Source organism: Salvelinus namaycush, chromosome 25 (genome assembly GCF_016432855.1).
Source record: "Salvelinus namaycush isolate Seneca chromosome 25, SaNama_1.0, whole genome shotgun sequence".
Classification (NCBI taxonomy): domain Eukaryota; kingdom Metazoa; phylum Chordata; class Actinopteri; order Salmoniformes; family Salmonidae; genus Salvelinus; species Salvelinus namaycush.
Window position 1 is genome coordinate 8,222,626 of NC_052331.1, and position 20,023 is coordinate 8,242,648.

Sequence of the window (20,023 nt, forward strand, 5' to 3'; positions counted from 1 at the left end):
GTACGAGCTTCAAGTGGGCAACATCCCACCCAAAGCCCGAGAGACAGCATAAAGTCAGACATCACTTCGCATCACCGGACAAACAGGCTGAGTTACCGGGAGAAATAACGGTGTTCATTTTCAGTCACAAAGAATTAAACCATTTTCGCCGCAATGGGTTTGAGATTGATACAGTTTATCTCATATATTTCGCTTCTCCTTCACCTGGAATGGACGCACGTCTCGGCTTTCAACCTGGACACAGAAAACGTCATTGAAAAGAAAGGAGAGCCAGGGAGCCTTTTCGGGTTCTCTCTGGCTATGCATTGGCAATTAAATCCGCTGGATAAAAGAATGTAAGTCTCCCTATTTTTTATTAATATTTATTATTCAGTTTAAGTTGCGGAGTTAACCGCTAACAGGTTGTTGCTACTGTAGGCTAGCGTTATACTTCGAAGGCTCGCAGGTTCTTCGCAAACGTTTATTGTCTCAACATCATTGTTACCTTTATTCGGGAATCATTTTCACTAGTTAATTAACTCCGATTCCGGTTGTTTTGGTCTTACATTGCGTTAACGTTTCAGATCGGCATGTTTTTGTAACGGGTTAATTATTGGTGAGTTTTACAGCGTTTACTGCCCTTTGCAGGCTCGTTCCTGTCCGTGCGCGACTCCAATGTCATTATAGGTCATGAATTTGGCAACAAACAAAAAAGTCTCATGATTCCAAACCACTTACTCTGCTCTATAGATTTATACTAGCTCAGGGTAGAAATTGACTTTTGGGGAGTTTTCACTTGGCCACAGATCTAGTTAGGATAATTGTATTTATGGTACTCAACATCCTATTATTATTTGCAGCTCTCATGTCATGTGCGTGCAACGTATGCCGTGTGTACTCAAAGTCGAGGAAAGAGAGCCTATACTGTAGATGGTGAATGTCATTGTCTTTTGGGTCAAATACTGTAAAAGTTAGCCTTGTCCCTAGGCTATGGGCGTGGCAAGCTGCAGGGACTGTGCCATTGTGTTAGTCAGTGTCACAGTAGCGTTAGATGGTGTGAAAGCATATATTTAAAAACATTTTACATTTTTTATTTAACCTTTATTTAACTAGGCAGTATAGCCATATACTGTACATCATTGTCTTTAACCTCAAACCAGCTGAGACTTAACATTTCCAGACAGTCTAGTTGACCTCGAAGATAACTGCTTTTGGCCAAGTGAAAGCACCCCCAACAATGTGCAGTCTACCATAGGAAACAAAAGTGACACCTTACCATTAATCTCATGCCTAATTTCACCCTGCTCCTTTTAGCACAGCAGGACTATCCCTCATCTGCCCTCAACACTCTGGTTAACTACTGACTTAGGATCAGCTGTCCGCACCCCAGACCCCATTCTATACATCATGTGCTTAATGACTATACTGATTCTAGACCTGTTGTGATGGACAACGAGTCATTGGAATCGATTTGTGGCACCCCAGACCCCATTCTATACATCATGTGCTCAATGACTATACTGATTCTAGACCTGTTGTGATGGACAACGAGTCATTGGAATGGATTTGTGTGTAGAATAGATTCTACCCTTTTGACAAGGTGTGGAATGTAATGGGTTGAAGTCATTATAGAGTTATAGGTCTGTAACTTTCTGTAATGGTTGGGCGTTCTTAGTTCTGACCTGAACTTGTCTGAACACACACACACACACACAATTTGATGTACCAGTTTTCGTCTGTGTCTATATTAGAGGCACGTGGTCGTCAGCCCTGTGAACAGTCAGGCGGTAGAGACAGAAACAAACATGTTCCAGTTCAGATTATAGTTCAGATTTCATACCTGGAGATTCCCTCAATGAGTCCTCTCATGTAGAAAACCTGACAGATGTTTATAGAGTGATCAAAATGGATGTTGAATTGAATCCATGCACGGTGCATTCGGAAAGTATTCAGAAGCCTTGACATTTTCCACATTTTGTTACGTTACAGCCTTATTCTAAAATGGATTCAATTGTTTTTTCCCCCTCATCAATCTACACACAGTACCCTATAATGTCAAAGCGAGAACAGGTTTTCAGATTTTTATATACATAAGTATTCAGACCCTTTGCTAAGAGACTCGAAATTGAGCTCAGGTTCATCCTGTTTCCATTGATCATCCTTGAGATGTTTCTACAACTTCATTGGAGTCCACCTGAGGTAAATTCAATTGATTGGACATGATTTGGAAAGGCACACACCTGTCTATATAAGGTCCCATAGTTGACAGTGCATGTCAGAGCAAAAACCAAGCCATGAGGTCGAAGGAATTGTCCGTAGAGCTCCGAGACAGGATTGTGTCGAGGCACAGATCTGGGGAAGGGTACCAAAGCATTGAATGTCCCCAAGAACACATTGGCCTCCATCATTCTTAAATGGAAGAAGTTTGGAACCACCAAGACTCTCCCTAGAGCTGCCCGCCCAGCCAAACTAAGCAATCGGGGGAGAAGGGCCTTGGTCAGAGAGGTGATCAAGAACTCGATGGTCACTCTGAAAGAGCTCCAGAGTTCCTCTGTGGAGTTGGGAGAACCTTCCAGAAGAACAACCATCTCTGCAGCACTCGACCAATCAGGCCTTTATGGTAGAGTGGCCAGATGGAAGCCACTCCTCAGTAAAAGAAACATGACAGCACGCTTGGAGTTTACCAAAAGGCACCATGAGAAACAAGAAAGCGTTAAGTCTGGAGGAAACCTGGCACTATCCCTACGGTGAAGCACTGTGATGGTAGCATCATGCTGTGGGGATGTTTTTCAGTGGCATGGACTGGGAGACTAGTCAGGATCGAGGGAAAGATGAACGGAGGAAAGTACAGAGAGATCCTTGATGAGAACTTTCTCCAGAGCGCTCAGGACAGACTGGGGCGAAGGTTCACTTTCCAACAGGACAACGACCCTAAGCACACAGCCAAGACAACGCAGGAGTGGCTTCGGGACAAGTGTCTGAATCTCTTTGAATGACCCAGCCAGAGCCCGGACTTGAACCCGATCAAACATTTCTGGAGAGACCTGAAAATAGCTGTGCAGCAACGCTCCCCATCCAACCTGACAGAGCTTGAGATGATCTACAGAGAAGAATGGGAGAAACTCCCCAAATACAGTTGTGCTAAGCTTGTAGATTCATACCCAAGAAGACTTGAGGTTGTAATCGCTGCCAAAGGTTCTTCAACAAAGTACTGAGTAAATGGTCTGAATACTTATCTAAATGTGATATTTAAGTTTTTACATTTTTTAAAATAAATTTGCAAACATTTCTAAAAACCTGTTTTTGCTTTGTCATTATGGGGTATTGCGTGTAGATTGAGGAGGGAAAATAAGCCTTTAAACCGAACAAAATGTGGAAAAAAGTCAAGGGGTCTGAATACTTTCCGAATCCACTGTACCTTTCAGGAACACACACTCTAAAAGCCTGTTTCTGTTCCATATGCCCTCAGGACATGTCTCTCATTAACACTGAATCAGCAGCTCTGAGTCATACGTCCCCAAATCCTAACCTACATTATGGGTCAAATCCTGGCCTTAGATATAAGTTCATGCATGAACAGCCAAGTGATAATGTGTTTTTGTGTGTGTGTGTGTGTGTGTGTGTGGGCACATTTGTACAGCGTTGCAGAGCATGTGTGTGCCTATTCAGCAGTGAGAGATGTGTGTGTGTGTGTGTGTGTGTGTGTGTGCGTGTGTGTGTGTGTGTGTGTGTGTGTGTGTGTGTGTGTGTGTGGGCACATTTGTAGAGCGTCACAGTATGTGTGTGCCTATTCAGCAGTGAGAGATGTATGTGTGTGTGTGTGTGTGTGTGTGTGTGTGTGTGTGTGTGTGTGTGTGTGTGTGTGTGTGTGTGTGTGTGTGTGTGTGTGTGTGTGTGGGCACATTTGTAGAGCGTCACAGAGTATGTGTGTGCCTATTCAGCAGTGAGAGATGTGTGTGTGTGTGTGTGTGTGTGTGTGTGGGCACATTTGTAGAGCGTCACAGAGTATGTGTGTGCCTATTCAGCAGTGAGAGATGTGTGTGTGTGTGTGTGTGTGTGTGTGTGGGCACATTTGTAGAGCGTCACAGAGTATGTGTGTGCCTATTCAGCAGTGAGAGATGTGTGTGTGTGGTGTTAAAGTGGTGACTGATGCAGTCTGTGTATTAGAAGCTGTGAGGCCTTTCTGGTCTTTTGTAACTGTGTCTGTGTGAGTCGGCACATTGTTGGTAACAAACTCTACGCACGCGCAAACTCACACATACTGTGTACACAGACACAGGCACACACACACACAAACGCACAGACATGCACACACTGCACTGCAGGAGTTGAAATCCACAATGGTAACCGTTGACTGACCTTGGGCGAGTGGACCCTTCAGTGTACAGGACACTACACTCGGCAGCCATGCGTCATCATGATATACGCATGTATGTAATGCTGCCAGAGTATGTAATGCTGCCAGAGTATGTAATGCTGCCAGAGTATGTAATGCTACCAGAGGCTACACTTCTTCGCTGCCTACCTCAGTAGATCAGGATTCCAGACTGGCTGTGCTGTCTGGGTGGTGTATCCGGTAATCTAGGGTGTGTGTGTGAAAGGTGAGTCATACGTCTGTGCCACGCCCGAACAGTTCCGCCAAACTGAGCCCGTGCCTCACAGCCTCACAGGTGTGTGTGTGTGGTTTTTGTTGTTGTTGATACCTGCAGGCAATGGAGGGGGGGGGGCAGGTGTGTCTGTGTGTCTCACGTACACGCTGCAGAGCAAGGGGTTGTGTGCATGTGGGTTAGGTTCCAAAGTCGGTCACAAACGCAGAGAGTTGGCTCTTCTCTCTGTGTGGGAGAAAGCAATAAAGTGTCACTGAGAGAGCGAGAGAGGAGGGAAGGAGGGAAGGCTGTGACAAAGAGACTGAGGTAGAAGTAGAGAGAGCGTCTGTGTGAAGGTGTATGGGAGAGGTACAACGCGTGTGTGGGAGAGAGAGAGAGAATCCATTCCAGCATGTTCTATAGACAGGCGTCTAGGGTGTAGAGCTGTGAGGTTCCTATGTGCAACAGATCTTTGATCTCTCAGATCCTGGATAGATAGGAGATTGATTTTATTGGGAAGGTCAGGGTTAGCGTTCAAAGGTTTCTTCAGAGTCCTGGGAAAAAAGTGCGAAATGAATGCAATATTTTATTACAACTTTAATAGTTGATTCTGAGATTTGTATTTGATCATGTATATGTTTTTGCTCTCCCACACACACACGCGCACGCACACACACACCTCTCCCCCAAACACACCTCTTTGTCTGCCCGTTCTCTCCTGCCTGCAGGCTGATCCAGGTTAGCTCAAGTTCGCCAACATCAAAGCTGAGGAGTGGTGGAGGGATGTCTGGAGGAATGCTGACAGCATAAATCACCTTTTACAGCTGGGCACCAAATCAGTCGGTCAGTTACTCAACCCACGCTGTCTGTCTCCCACACAGACCTGGTACTAGGTACCAAATGGAAGAAAACGGACTGAAACAGGGAGGGACTACCTGAAGTTGTCCAATAAGAAGCACAACGCGTTTTGTTACGGTGTACTCTAATTAATACAACCCCGGGTTTATATCAGTCCTGGCAAGGAGCATAGAGAACTTGGCGTTAAAATGTCAAGAGTTCTGGAATTCATTAGGGTTCTGTAAAATGTTCTGGGATCCATTTAGAACTGAAATGTTCTGAAAGTTTCACTGATGTTGATCCATCGTTGCTTGGTAACAAGATGTGCTGGTGCATATAGGCAGCGAGCTGTTTACACAGAAGCCGTTCCTCGATTTGGTGTTTCTCTGTTTCTTTCGGCTGTAGGCTGTTTGGCCTCGTTGTGTGTTTGTAACGGCTTTCTTCCATAGGTGAAGGAGAGGACCAAAGTGCAGCGCGGCTAGTGTTCAACATGTTTAATAAAAGAACAAGTGAAACACTACAAACAACATACAAAATAACAAAATTTCCAAAAACCGAGACAGACCTATCTGGTGCAGACAACCACAGAGACAGGAAACAAACACCCACAAAATCCCAACACAAAACAAGCCTCCTATATATGATTCTCAATCAGGGACAACGATTACCATCTGCCTCTGATTGAGAACCATATTAGGCTGGACATAGAAACAGACAAACTAGACACACAACATAGAATTCCCACCCAGCTCACGTCCTGACCAACACTAAACAAGCAAAACACATAATAACTCTGGTCAGGACGTTACAGTGTTTGTGAAGAGAGAGAGAGAGAACGGCTGTTTCTACTGTTTCCCTTTGCTGTGTTTGTTCATACACACACAGCTTTATTTTTTGGGGAGTAAAAATGTTTGACCATTAAAAAGTCCTATTTTCCCTAACCCTACCCCTAACCCTAACGTGCACGCACACACACACACTGAATGTTTGTCTTTGTCCTTCCTGTAGATTTGATTCTCTACTTCCTGTACATGTGGTGAATCATTGGAAAAGCAGCTGTGTCGTTAGCCATTATCAGTAGAACAATACACACTCCCTCTCTTCACACTCCCTGTCTCCCTCTCGCACACTCCCTGTCTCCCTCTCTTCACACTCCCTGTCTCCCTCTCACACACTCCCTGTCTCCCTCTCACACACTCCCTGTCTCCCTCTCACACACTCCCTGTCTCCCTCTCTTCACACTCCCTGTCTCCCTCGCACACACTCCCTGTTTTACTACCAGTGGCAGGCTACTGGGTAATGGGCCTCGCAGGCGTTCCATTGCCCAGACATTAATAAACAATTGAGACCACGTACAATTCAAACATTGTTTCATATACTTTTACTGCAGTCACTGTGTATACCTGGGTAATTGCACTCTGTTCATCTATGTAGTTATAAACCATGATGTGCTACGCAGCGTAGTCTGAGGAGTAGGTCCTGATGCAGGGTCAGCTCTTTTCTCATCCCCTAATGTTTTAGGGTAGGATTTTGAGGAGGGTAATGTGATCCTAGATCTGTGGTTAAGTGGCAACTTGTACCTTGAGTGTAGTCTGAACCCAAGTGACCACAGGGTTTGCCAAACTGCAGTGTGGGCGTGGCTAAGGGGATACCTCTTCCTTCCACCTATTCTCCTGACTTCCTGTTAGTGTATGTATAGCAGGGGGCAACACGAAGGATGCTCATTGTTCTCAGATCAGTGTTGGAGCAGTCGTTTAATTACCTGGGCACGATTCCATTCATTTATTTTCACTCACACCCTTCTATCCTCCACATGATCTCTCCACTCTGGGAAGTCTCCATTGAGGCCCAGAGGAGTCGGCACCCACATGACTCAATTCAATTTCAATTCGAGGGGCTTTATTGACATGGGAAACATATGTGTACGTTGCCAAAGCATGTGAAATAGATCATCAACAAAATGTTTTGTCCCCAGTTAACTTAAGAGGAACCAGTGAGTTTCTGTCCGCTCTTGGCTGAGAGCCCAGACATCACAGTGTCATGCTAGACACACAGCACAGTTATAGCAGGCCTCTTATTAATGTGCACGCTCACTTTTCTATCTTATATGAGTTTGTTAAAGAAACTAACTCAAGCCCGATGCCTCGGCTTAAAGACGGATATTTTAGTACAAAAGCATTAAACAAATTTTAACAGAACAGGCTCTCAACGTAAGTCCTTCGTTCCAAATATTGGGGAAGATGCCAGAGCTGAGGAGGACGTTAACGAGTTTAAGTATAGCCAATTGAAGTATGTGGTCTGTATATATGATCATTTCATTGAGGATACCGTCAACACTACAGGCCTTTTTGGGTTGGAGGGTTTGTATTTTGTCATGTAGTTCTTTCAATGTAATTGGAGAATCCAGTGGGTTCTGGTAGGAACCGTAAAGACAGGAGTCTTTAATAGTTGATTCTGAGATTTGTATTTGATCATGTATATGTTTTTGCTCTTTGTTTTTTGTTGTAGAGCCAAAAGAGATTGGAGAATTGGCTTATCCATAGATCTCCATTTTGGATCGATAACTCTTCGTGTTGTTGTTTGTTTAGTGTGTTCCAATTTTCCCAGAAGTGGTTAGATTCTATGGATTCTTCAATTACATTGAGCAGGTTTCTGACCTGCTGTTCCTTCTTTTTGCGTAGTGTATTTCTGTATTGTTTTAGTGATTCACCATACTGAAGGCATAGACTCAGGTTTTCTGGGTCTCTATTCTTTTGGTTGGATAGGTTTCTCAATTCCTTTCTTAGGTTTTTGCGTTCTTCGTTAAACCATTTGTCTTTGTTGTTCATTTTCTTAGGTTGTCTGCTTGAAAGGTTTTGATTTGTTAGGGAAGCTGAGAGGTCAAATATACAGTTTAGGTTTTTTACTGCCAAGTTTACACCTTCACTAATACAATGAAACCTTTTGTCCAGGAAATTGTCTAGAAGGGATTGAATTTGTTTTTGCCTAATTGTTTTTTGGTAGATTTCCACACTACTTTCCTTCCATCTATAGCATTTCTTAACATTATTCAGTTCCTTTGGCTTTGATGCCTCATGATTGAGCATAGCTCTGTTTAAGCAGAGTGATCTCTCTCCTATCTCTGTCTTTCTCGCTCTTAACCTTTCTAGGACACACGTTCCTCTAGCGGAACCCCCCCCACAACATTCCGCTGAAAAGGCAGCGCGGGAAATTCAAAAATATTTTTTTGAAATATGTAACTTTCACACATTAACAAGTCCAATACAGCAAATGAAAGATAAACATCTTGTTAATCTACCCATCGTGTCCGCGAAACAGCGAAAACACAACATATGATTATGTTAGATCACCACCAAGTTCAAAAAACACACAGCCATTTTCCCAGCCAAAGATAGGAGTCACAAAAACAGAAATAGAGATAAAATGAATCACTAACCTTTGATGATCTTCATCAGATGACACTCATAGGACATCATGTTACACAATACATGTATTTTTTGTTCGATAATGTGCATATTTATATCCAAAAATCTTAGTTTACATTGGCGCCATGTTCAGAAATGCCTCAAATATCTGGAGAAATTGCAGAGCCACGTCAAATAACAGAAATACTCATCATACACTTTGATGAAAGATACATGTTTTACATATAATTAAAGATACACTTGTTCTTAATGCATCCGCTGTGTCAGATTTCAAAAAAACTTAACGGAAAAAGCACACCATGCAATAATCTGCTCAAATATAAATAACATTTCTCCGCCATGTTGGAGTCAACAGAAATACGAAATTACATCATAAATATTCCCTTACCTTTGATTATCTTCATCAGAATGCATTCCCAGGAATCCTAATTCGACAATAAATTGTTGTTTTGTTCGATAATGTCAATTATTTATGTCCAAGTAGCTACTTTTGCTAGCGCGTTTAGTACACATATCCAAACGCTCGTGCAATCCCGCATAACGTCGGACGAAAAAAGTTATATCCCCGTTCGAATAAACTTGTCAAACTAAGTAGATAATCAATCTTCAGGATGTTGTTATCATATATATCCAATAACGTTCCAACCGGAGCATTCCTTCGTGTCTGTAAAAGTTATGGAACGCAAGGCGATATCATGAGGAATGCGCGTGACCAGGAACTGGCAATCTGCCAGACCACTGACTGAAACACCTCCCATCCGGTCCCACATCACAGTATAAACGTCATTCAACGTTCTACCGACTGTTGACATCTAGTGGAAGGCGTAGGAAGTGCAAACAAATCCATATCTTCCTGGGATTTGAATAGGTGATGAGTAGAAAAAACACCAGCCTCAGAATTTCCACTTCCTGTTTGGAAGTTTGCCTGCCATATGAGTTCTGTTATACTCACAGACATCATTCAAACAGTTTTAGAAACTTCAGAGTGTTTTCTATCCAATACGAATAATAATATGCATATATTAGCATCTGTGACAGAGTAGGAGGCAGTTCAATTTGGGCACGCTATTCATCCAAAGTGAAAATGCTGCCCCCTATCCCTAAAATGTTAATGAGTTAATCACATTATAAAGGCCCCTTGACCCCAAACACACCTCTGTTCACCCACATAGGTATGAATACGAGTTGTGTTCAAAACAGGTGGGGTTTTCTTAATCTCATCGAGTACTTAAACCAAAGAAATCAATCTAGTATGGCTTTTTTAAAACATTTTGATGAAAGACCCTTGGATGAGAGTTTTTCAAGGTCAAGTTCAAGAGCATTGAGACCCACATAGCAATCAATGCAAACTGAAATCCATGAACATGATAAATGGCCTATCCCAAAATCACAGCAAGGTTTATAAATAGATACAAGGTAAAACAGGCCTGCGCTAAAACCATGTGATTTGTACGACGAGGCATTAAGCATTTCTATGCATTGAACTCCTTACAAAGCTTCAGTTCATTTCATGACTGACGATTGTCATCAAGAACACACACACACACACACACACACACACACACACACACACACACACACACACACACACACACACAGTGATGGGGAACTTTGATATGCTGCTGTGGGAAACCTTGAGTAATGCATCGTGGGTACTGGGGTGTGGTGGCTGTGACCCCTCTCTAAGAGCCCCTCTTGTCTGTGATCCATACAGACATCCAGTGAGTGTGGCCCCTCCCTGGAGTGTGTGTGTGTGTCCAATCTCTTGTGTGCATGTGTGTGTCTCCATTCCACTTTTTCTTGTGTGTGTGCCCACCCTTTGTGGATGAATGTTATCGCTGAGTCGCAGTTCTGTCCAATCATGAAAGCGCTCTTTGTCTGAGGGGTGCTGGGGGGGGCGCAGATCATGGGAACAGCAGTTTGATTGAGTGTGTGCATGTGTGTGTGTGAGACACTCTCTGATGTTCTCTGTTGAAAGGGAGATGCTGTGTGACTCAGAGGGAAAGGGAGAGGAGAGTGGCGAGGGCTGCTGACAGGCTGGTTAAGATTATCGCAGGTGTCAAAGTGTAGGACTCCACATTGGCCCAGATCTACTGGCTCAACGACTGTAGCTTCCTCTTATAATGGGTGTATGGTGGTGGTTTGAATGATGACAGCTTTGTAAAATGTGGATCGGACAAGGACAGGGACTGATGTGTCATGTTGTAATATTGGGGGGGGGGTGTGTGTGTGTGTGTGTGTGTGTGTGTGTATGTGTGTGTGTGTGTGCATGCTCGTTTCCTGTATTCAAACATGGCCTTATGGTGTGTGTTACAGGTTGCTGGTTGGTGCTCCAAGGGCCAAAGCTCTGAGAGGTCAGAAGGCAAAGATCACAGGAGGACTCTACAACTGTGACACCGCTTCCACTTCCTCCAGCTGTAGCCGAGTGCAGTTCGACGACGATGGTGAGCTCACCTCTAAACACACACGCATTTTCGGTCGCCGTCTGTCCACACAGGTCCTTATAAGGGAATCGTCTGCTAGCAATCACTAGATAATCAGCAGTTGATCAGGATTTGATGATTTCTGTGTGTGCAGAGGACGTGAACACCGAGAGTAAGGAGAACCAATGGATGGGTGTAACAGTAAACAGCCAGGGGCCGGGAGGAAAGATTGTGGTAAGTGTGCGTGCGTGTGTGCGTGCGTGCGTGCGTGCGTGCGTGCGTGCGTGCGCGTACACATGAGTGCGTACGTTTAAATTATTGACCTGACTGACAGCTCTGTTAACCAATCCCTCTGCTCTCTCTCTCTATCTCTCTCCAGACGTGTGCCCACCGCTACCAGCGGCGTCTGTTTGTGAACACAGCCCAGGAGTCTCGTGACATCACAGGGCGGTGTTACGTGCTGAGCCAGGACCTGACCATCGGTACCGAGTCTGATGAGGACGGAGGGAACTGGAGGTTCTGTGAGGGGCGGGCACGCGGCCATGAGAGGTTTGGTTCATGCCAACAGGGTCTGTCTGCCACCTTCACTAGGGACTACCACTACCTGGTATTTGGTGCTCCTGGAGCGTACAACTGGAAAGGTAGGTGGAGAGTGAGAGTGTGTATGCCTGAAATCAAACACTTGTCATTTATCTGAAAGGATCAGATTGGTGTCGATAATACGGGAAACGCCTACCAGAGGGGTAGATGGACCATGTTGCGTACACCTATCTCATCCTTTTAGATCTATGAGGTCCGGCTCAGGGGCTAGAGGTCGGGGTTAGGGGTCAGTGTAAGGTTAGGGGATAAGGTCAGGGTTAGGCCAGGGTCAGGGTTAGGTAGACTAGATAAGCACAGTCTACATGGCCCCTTCCTCTCTCATCCGCTGATGCTCAAATCTATGAACTGCTGTGACCTCTAGTGGTAGCAAAACCACAATGATAATGTCATCGTGTAATGTCATCGTGTCATGTCATCGTGTTCATAACTTTTCCCCCAAAACAATTCAGCTCATGAGGATGTTTCATGTATTGTTTTTGTCATGTTTTTAAGTTAATGTTTTTCCATTCATTATTTGCTTGTGTTGAGATTTTTCTCCTCATCTTATCGTCTCCATGTTCCCCTTCACTTCCTCACCCCATCCCTCCATCCCTCCAGGTGTGGTGAGAGTAGAGCAGAAGAACAACACTCTGTTGGAGATGGGTTTCTATGACGACGGGCCCTATGAGGTGGGCGATGAGAACCGGTTAGACCCAGACCTGGTCCCCGTGCCCGCTAACAGTTACTTGGGTAGGTAGATCTAAATGCTTTTGTCCCTCGTTCCTCTCTCTCGCCCTCCTCTATGTGTGTCCAGGTGTGCTTTTCACGACCACCGTGTCCAGCTCCAGTGTTGAAACAGTTTGTGTACAAGTCACTTCCTCCTCAGATTGCTATGGAGACCGACGTAACGGGCCAATAGCTACTTAGGTTTGTATTACTTCCTGCGCGATGACATCATGCTCTCCATAACCAATCGAATGACTCTGTGCACTAGTTATCATCATGGGCGGTGAAACATTGTGCTCGTCATGAGGATCAGCCTGAGCTGGGTGTTATGTCGATTTAAAAAATACATCTATATTTTATTGAACCTTTAACTAGGCAAGTCAGTTAAGAACACGTTCTTATTTACAATGACGTCGAGGTGATCTATAAATCACCTCAACTTCCAACCAACTGGGCTTGAACATGTCTACATGATAGAGAGAACAGTGAATCTGTACAACACCTAGCTTTGGCCCGAATGCGGCACATGGATGAGATCATTCATGTCCTGGGAATGGGTCGGTGTACACTGACTGACGAATTCATTAATTGATTGATTGATTAAATATGTCTCTCCTATCAGGCTTCTCTCTGGACTCGGGGAAGGCCATCACTAAGAAGGGTCAGCTGACCGTGGTTGCCGGTGCCCCGAGAGCCAATCACAGCGGGGCAGTAGTGTTGCTAAAGAAGGAGACCGAAGCGTCCACCATGTTGTCACCAGAGCACATCCTGGAAGGGGAGGGGCTGGCCTCGTCGTTCGGCTACGACCTCGCTGTGGTGGACCTGACCGGCGACGGGTACGTCTCGCTTATCTCTCCTTCTTTCTCCCGATCGTCAACGAGGCAAATCTATACGCTGCCCTTCCCATGTCCACCTTCCCGTCAAAAGCAGTTTCTCTCCACGTGGGAGGATGTCATTTGGCTCGAGCCTCTCGGATGATCTTGGAGTTGAGGCGACTAGTTCCGTGCCGAGACGATCTCGCTCTGTTTCCCCCCCCCCCGAGTCATTTCTTGCTCCCTCTCGGTCTCTCTGGCTCTAGGTGGGAGGACATCGTGGTGGGAGCCCCGCAGTTTTTTGAGAAGGACGGGGAGGTAGGCGGAGCCATTTATGTCTACGTTAACAAGGGCGGAGACTGGAGTAAGGTCACGCCCACCAGGATAGACGGACCTCGGGACTCCATGTTTGGACTGGCCGTAGAAAACCTGGGAGATCTTAACCTGGACGGCTATCAGGGTAAGGGGCGCGTGTGTGTGTGTTGATAAATCTGTCTTTGCCTTTGTGTGTGTGTGTAGACGGTGTGTAATCCTGACTCTCTCTCTGCCAGACATCGCTGTGGGAGCACCCTATTATGACAGTGGGTCAGGGAAGGTGTTCATCTACCACGGCTCAGCTCAGGGCATCAACATCAAACCTGCACAGGTGTTGTCAGGGGTGCCATCGGAGACAAAGTTGTTTGGTTATTCTCTAGCTGGTAACATGGACCTGGACAGGAACTCGTACCCTGACCTGGCCGTAGGATCTCTCTCCGACTCTGTGTTCGTCTACAGGTAACCATGGCAATCAGTCATCTACCCCACAATGTTTTGTTTCTACATTTCTACATTCCATTTGTTAATACCTTCTTTTTTGGGGGGCCACTTTCTTGACCTTTAAACCTTTGACCCTGTGACGTCACTCCAGGACTCGGCCGGTCATCAGCATCCAGAAGGTTGTCAAGACAACGCCAAAGGAGATCGATCTGACTAAGAAAAACTGTGGCAACAGCATCTGGTGAGTGTGCTGTTTATCTGCAGAATATGGACAATGAGAAACCATTTAAGCCATATTCACAAATACAAATAACTTGATGTGTTTCCAGCTTGGAGGTAGAGGCCTGCTTCTCCTACACTGCCAACCCTAAATCCTACAGCCCCAGACTGAGTAAGACAACACCTTTTGTGTTATGATTTCTTCAGTGGGCTTTTTAGGCCTTAGATCAGTATGCAATAGTAACTGTCCCGCTCTTTCTCTACCTCTCTCTCTGCCCCTCTCTCTCTCTCTCTCTTTCACTCTCTCTCTTTCTCTCTCCCCTCCTCAGCGGTGGCGTACTCCTTTGAGGCGGAGGCTGAGCGTCGGAAGAAGGGTCTCCCTCCCAGAGTGACCTTCTCCACGCGGTCCAGCGACGTCAACGACTACCAGTCCACCGGTGTTCTCATCCTCAGTGGACAGGGCAAGAAGGAGTGTATCACCGCCAAGCTCACGCTACAGGTACTAGATCCCAACTCGCACGACTCGTGACACTGCTAACAGTAAGAAAGAGGAAGGGGTAGCAAGAGGGGAGGAAAGAGATATCTCAGGACGGTCTTTCACCAACCTTGCGGGTAAAATATGGATACGGGTCAGTCTCCTCTATCCTTTGCCAGTGATATACAAGCCAGTACCACGTATCTCTTACCTGTACTCTGTGTGTCTGTCACCTACAGGAGAACATTAAGGACAAGCTCAGGGGAATCCCCATCGACGTTACCGTGGAGATAAAGAACTCCAAAAGGAAAAGAAGAGCGCTCCCAGAACTCCCGCCCATCCTCGACTCCAACGAGCCTATCACGGCCCGCGCTGAGGTGTCCAATAGCAACCGTAACATGGTCTCCTATTGGCCAGCTTCGGATCGGCCTATGTGACAAGGGTTTTACAACCGTGGCCTGCTCTAAAGCCCGTTCCCTCTGGTCTAGTGTGAGTCTGTCTGATCGGCATGCTGTTCCCTGTGTGTGTAGGTGAGCTTCCTGAAGGAGGGCTGCGGCAGTGATAATGTGTGCCAGAGCAATGTACAGCTCCAGCATCGCTTCTGCTACAGAGAACCCAACAAGGACGTCTTCCATCCACTACCTGTGTGAGTAGAACCTAAACCTGTGTCACTAACCAACACCTGGGTGAATGGAATCAACGCTGACCTAATCTGCCGGTGTCCTTGCAGGGAGGATGGGGTGCCAGTAGTCTCCCTTAGCGACCAGAAGGACATCGCCCTGGAGATCACGGTGACCAATCAGAATGGAGATGATGCCCATGAGGCGGCGTTGGTTGCCTCCTTCCCCCCCTCGCTCTCCTACTCTGCCTCCCGCTCTGCACCCAACGCGGTGAGTGACACCTCTCCTCTTCTGTCACACGCCCTCTCTCTCTCCTTCCCCTCTTCCGTTCTTCAGACCGGTTACCGAGTTGTGACTGGCTGTTGTCGATTGCAGGACAAGCAGGTGATCTGTGTGACCAATACGAACGGCTCTCAGGCAGACTGTGAGCTGGGGAACCCCTTCAAGCGAGGCTCAGAGGTGAGAGACGCCGAGGCCGATCACCACCACCAGATAAAAGCGCGTGCGCACGCTGACGTGTCCGTCTGTGTGTTTTAGGCGACGTTCTACATAATCCTGAGTACAGCAGGCATCTCTCTGAACACCACAGAGCTGGAGATAGACCTGAAGCTGGAGACGTGAGTATACGCTGCCCCGCCTCCCTCTACGATGAGATACTGCACGGCTACATTTGACCAACGGTGCTGATTTGACCTCTGACCTTTCAGGACGAGTGACCAGCAAAACGTGGCCAGAGTCAAGGCCAAGGCCAAAGTGGTGATCGAGCTGCTGCTGTCCCTCACAGGGTACAATGATATGATTTGCCAGCTGCTTATTTTAACGTGCTTTCATGTGCTTTTACACGTGAGAACCAAATGTGTTGCCGCACCTCCCAGCATCGGAGCGTGAGCATGACGATGTTTGTGTTCACGTTGTTTTTCTTGTTTTCCCAGAGTGGCCAAGCCCTCCCAGGTCTACTTTACTGGAGAGGTCAAAGGTGAGAGCGCCATGAAGTCCGAAGGAGACATCGGCAGCCCCATCGAGTACGAGTTCAGGGTAAGCCTATTCGTTTGGTTCTTTTCCGGAATAATGACATCATTATCATGCAGGCAAGTTCATATCAAACAGGTGCATTTGTATTCCACTATAAACTGAACTCACCTGTCCTTTGACTGCCTTTTGATTGACAGGTGATTAACCTGGGGAAGCCCCTGAAGACTTATGGCAGCGCTGCCCTGATCGTCAATTGGCCAAAGGAGACGGTGGAGGGGAAGTGGCTCCTGTACCTCATGAAGATCGACTCCAGAGGTCTGGAACAGGTCACCTGCTCCCCCGAGAGAGAGATCAACTCACTCACCGTCAAAGAGGTCAGGAAACACCGCAACGGGTCAAACTCCAACCTCCTTGGACCTTTCTTGTCCCAAGGCAAACAAACTAACAGTCCCAATACAATGACCTTGTGTCACACTCTGTTTAGGAGCCGAGCAGCACCAGGAGAAGACGGGCCATAGTGGAGACAGACGGACCTCAGGAGGGAACCATCGCACGACTGACTGACAAGAGGAAATACACTACTCTGGTAACACAGCCTTCTCTCCCAGTTGCTCAACGTTTAAATGTTGTGTTATTAGTCGTATACGAGCTCTACTGTAACGTGGCGTGTGTGTGTTACAGTCGTGTGAGGACGGGGCAAAGTGTGTGGAGATTCGCTGCCCCCTTCAGGGCCTGGACAGTAATGCAGTCATCCTGCTCAGATCTCGCCTCTGGAACAGCACATTCCTGGAGGTACGACACGCACCTCCCTCTGCTATTTGACTGCACCTCGTGTTCCTGTCCACTCTCACCTCCCTCTGCGTTTCCCAACAGGAGTACTCCAAGCTGAACTATCTGGACGTGATAGTGAAAGCCTCTCTCAGAGTGGACGGCGCTGCTAAAAACATGGTCCTGAGGAACGCTGAGACACAGGTACTTGACCAGTTTCACATTTCGAACATAAAAAAAAAAAACACATTTCCCTGTCCTTTGCCTTTCCGTTGACTGTCTATTGACGTTGTCTTTTCTCAGGTGAGAGTGACGGTGTTCCCAGAGCGTCGTGCGGCTCAGTACGGAGGACTCCCATGGTGGATCATCCTGGTAGCCATCTTGTTAGGGCTGCTGCTGCTCAGCCTGCTGGTCTTCCTGCTGTGGAAGGTAAGACTAGAAGAGCACGGATAAATGTCACTGTTCACAGTATAAATACACAGACACGCACACGCACACACACACACACACACACACACACACTAATGCAATTGCTTCTCTTCAGTGTGGTTTCTTCGGGAAAAAGAAAGAGGATGTGCCCCCCTCTGACAAAGAGAGATTGACGTCTTCTGACGCGTAAAGAGGGAGAGACGCTGTCTCTGGGGTAAACGCATCTATACCCACCTATACATGCCCGGGGTCACAGAGGATGGACGGACACAGTGGCAGACTAACTATCGCTGAAGGGCGGAAACGCTTTCGCTAATGAACAAGCAGTAAAGGGGCTCAGAGCTACGAAATCAAATGCAATGGCTATGACGAGGGAACGGATGGGATGTTAAAGAGCTCAGCTGACAGGTTGATGTAGAAAAGCACTTCTAGTTTCTGCTTGGAATTGTCCTTCTTTCTAGCTGTTGTTGAGTTACGGACGGTTTACATGCATGGCCATGTGGGATGAATGCTTACTTTGGTTGAAAAATCATTATGCCATGTAATTGAACTGTTCTCCTATCGCTACAAAGACCTTCTGGGTTGGTTCTTGCAGTCTTCATCTCTCTCTGTCTCTGGTTTCTGCTTCTGTGGTCGCCATTGGAACTTCAAGCACTTCCTGTCTGATGGCTCTGAAGTGGTTCTCTCTCAGCCTGGTTTATAGGGGCGTTGCTACATTACAGCTTTCTGCATGTAGGACCACCGATGGCTCTGTATCGCCTCCTACTGTTCAAGAGCCTCACTCACATCTCTGCCCTTAAAGGGATAGTACACCCCAAAATCAAACATTGTTTAGACTTTTCATAGTTTGATGTGAGGGTGAACTATCCCTTTCATGTTGTCGAGAGGCTCAAAACTGCTAGTTACTGATTTTCTATGTGCTGTTTTTTTGTTTGTTGCCGCCGACAGTGTGGGTTTTTCAGACGCTCCAAGTACGACTACAGCGTTCCCAGTTATAATGCGGTGCGGATACAGAAGGAGGAGAAAGACCAACTGGGAAGCCTGGAAAAGAAAGCCTGGATAACGAGCTGGAGTGAGAACGAGAGTTACTCTTAACAATGGTGGAACGCTGGAGCTCCTGTTCCCACAGACATTGATCTGACTATTCCAAGGCCCCGCACCAGTGTGGACACCAAAAAATTACGAAAATAAAAAAAAAGGATTGTAGAAAAGCTTTATTTGTGTACTTTAAGGACAGGCGGCGACGATACAGTACAACAGCAGGTTAGATACGGTGAAATAACACTTCATCAAATTGTCCCTTTTTGGGGATCAATTAAGTAGTACCTTGTCCGATTGAATTTTATCTCGATAGTGACATCCATGTTGATCACTGGACAGAAGGAGAAGATTTTTGTGTGTTCTTTAACATTCTGGGTCAAGAATCCCGGCTGTCTCTCTTTCAAAGACGTTGTTTTGTAAATGTACACTTATGGAATAGGCTAGAGTGTTTTATATGTTTTGTATATTTTGAAGAATGTGTATTTATTGTATGAGGAGAATGTTACCTACAAAGTACTCCACTGGCCAAATCATTTTTCAGAATGAGTTTTTTCTTCTCCAAGATATGGAAGGGTGGATGCCTCGAATCACAAATAATCTCAAAACCATTTGGGTGTAAGGACAGTTATACACATTTCTCATGTTTAACTGGGGCCATTTTTCAGCAAGTTAAAGCAGGAGCTAAATCAACAGCTTTCCCATTCAATCTTTCTATATTATTTATATCCATGTACTAACGTCACCATCCGTAACTGCTCAGAGAGAACGTTGTGAACTTTTAAGTATTCGATTGTTGAGATGGACCAGTGAAGCAGAGTGAGTGAGTGGAGAAACTACATATTGTGGTTCTTCTAACCGGTCACGTTAAATCAGTGTTCATTTCAAGGAAGTGAAGAAATTATGCTTTTGTTTTGTTGTAGAAGTATTTAAACAGGGCCCATTCAATGCTTAATGTGGAGGATTTGTCCAGTGACAGCTGTTGACAATGTAAAGTAAAAGTGTGAAAAATTGCCATGATTTGCTAAATAAATGTTTTTACATCCTGTACAAAGTCACATCCATCTTTTTTCTTTCGTGCACTTTGTTACTTTTATTACATCATGGAAATGAAATTTAACCTAAATGTTAAAATGCGGTCTTTACAGTCAGAAGTTTGAAACATGATTTATTAATGGACGTAAAACATTCACAGCTTAAAGTCATCAACTGTACAACATGCATATAGAAATGTCTATACATAGCAACAAAACACTTAAAATAAATAAAAAGTATATTTCACCAGTCGCGGTGAAGACTTACAGTAAGACACGTCTTTGCTGATAGAGACTATAATATAGACTAAAGCAGCTTGTCTGAAGACTGGAATGCATGAGATG

The 20,023-nt window shown here is 45.7% G+C and overlaps 1 protein-coding gene across 3 annotated transcripts; it reads left to right on the forward strand.

Moving 5' to 3' along the window:
• Positions 1-13: 13 nt before the first annotated feature.
• Positions 14-19,702, forward strand: LOC120020182 (integrin alpha-6-like). Of its 3 annotated transcripts, XM_038963672.1 has the most exons (25): positions 14-335; positions 11,144-11,271; positions 11,405-11,484; positions 11,630-11,891; positions 12,448-12,579; positions 13,178-13,391; positions 13,634-13,827; positions 13,919-14,141; positions 14,275-14,364; positions 14,453-14,514; positions 14,672-14,841; positions 15,057-15,194; positions 15,348-15,463; positions 15,548-15,707; positions 15,813-15,896; positions 15,975-16,054; positions 16,145-16,222; positions 16,370-16,472; positions 16,607-16,783; positions 16,894-16,995; positions 17,091-17,201; positions 17,283-17,381; positions 17,481-17,606; positions 17,722-17,820; positions 18,555-18,668. In XM_038963672.1, exons 1-24 carry the CDS (start codon positions 154-156, stop codon positions 17,794-17,796), a joined length of 3,186 nt encoding a protein of 1,061 aa, XP_038819600.1. In that variant the 5' UTR covers positions 14-153; the 3' UTR covers positions 17,797-17,820; positions 18,555-18,668. The 3 variants fall into 3 exon arrangements, with proteins under 3 accessions (XP_038819600.1, XP_038819599.1, XP_038819601.1); XM_038963671.1 differs by lacking the exon at positions 17,722-17,820 and having other exon boundaries at positions 18,555-19,702; XM_038963673.1 differs by lacking the exons at positions 14-335; positions 17,722-17,820 and adding an exon at positions 4,467-4,580 and having other exon boundaries at positions 18,555-19,702.
• Positions 19,703-20,023: the final 321 nt, after the last annotated feature.

Excerpts from the sequence above, each read along its gene's own strand:
- LOC120020182 (XM_038963671.1), top strand. The coding sequence starts at position 154 with ATGGGTTTGAGATTGATACAGTTTATCTCATATATTTCGCTTCTCCTT. Across the intron at positions 11,892-12,447 it reads TGGAGCGTACAACTGGAAAG|GTGTGGTGAGAGTAGAGCAG; the intron begins GTAGGTGGAGAG and ends CCATCCCTCCAG. Across the intron at positions 16,055-16,144 it reads ATAGACCTGAAGCTGGAGAC|GACGAGTGACCAGCAAAACG; the intron begins GTGAGTATACGC and ends CTGACCTTTCAG.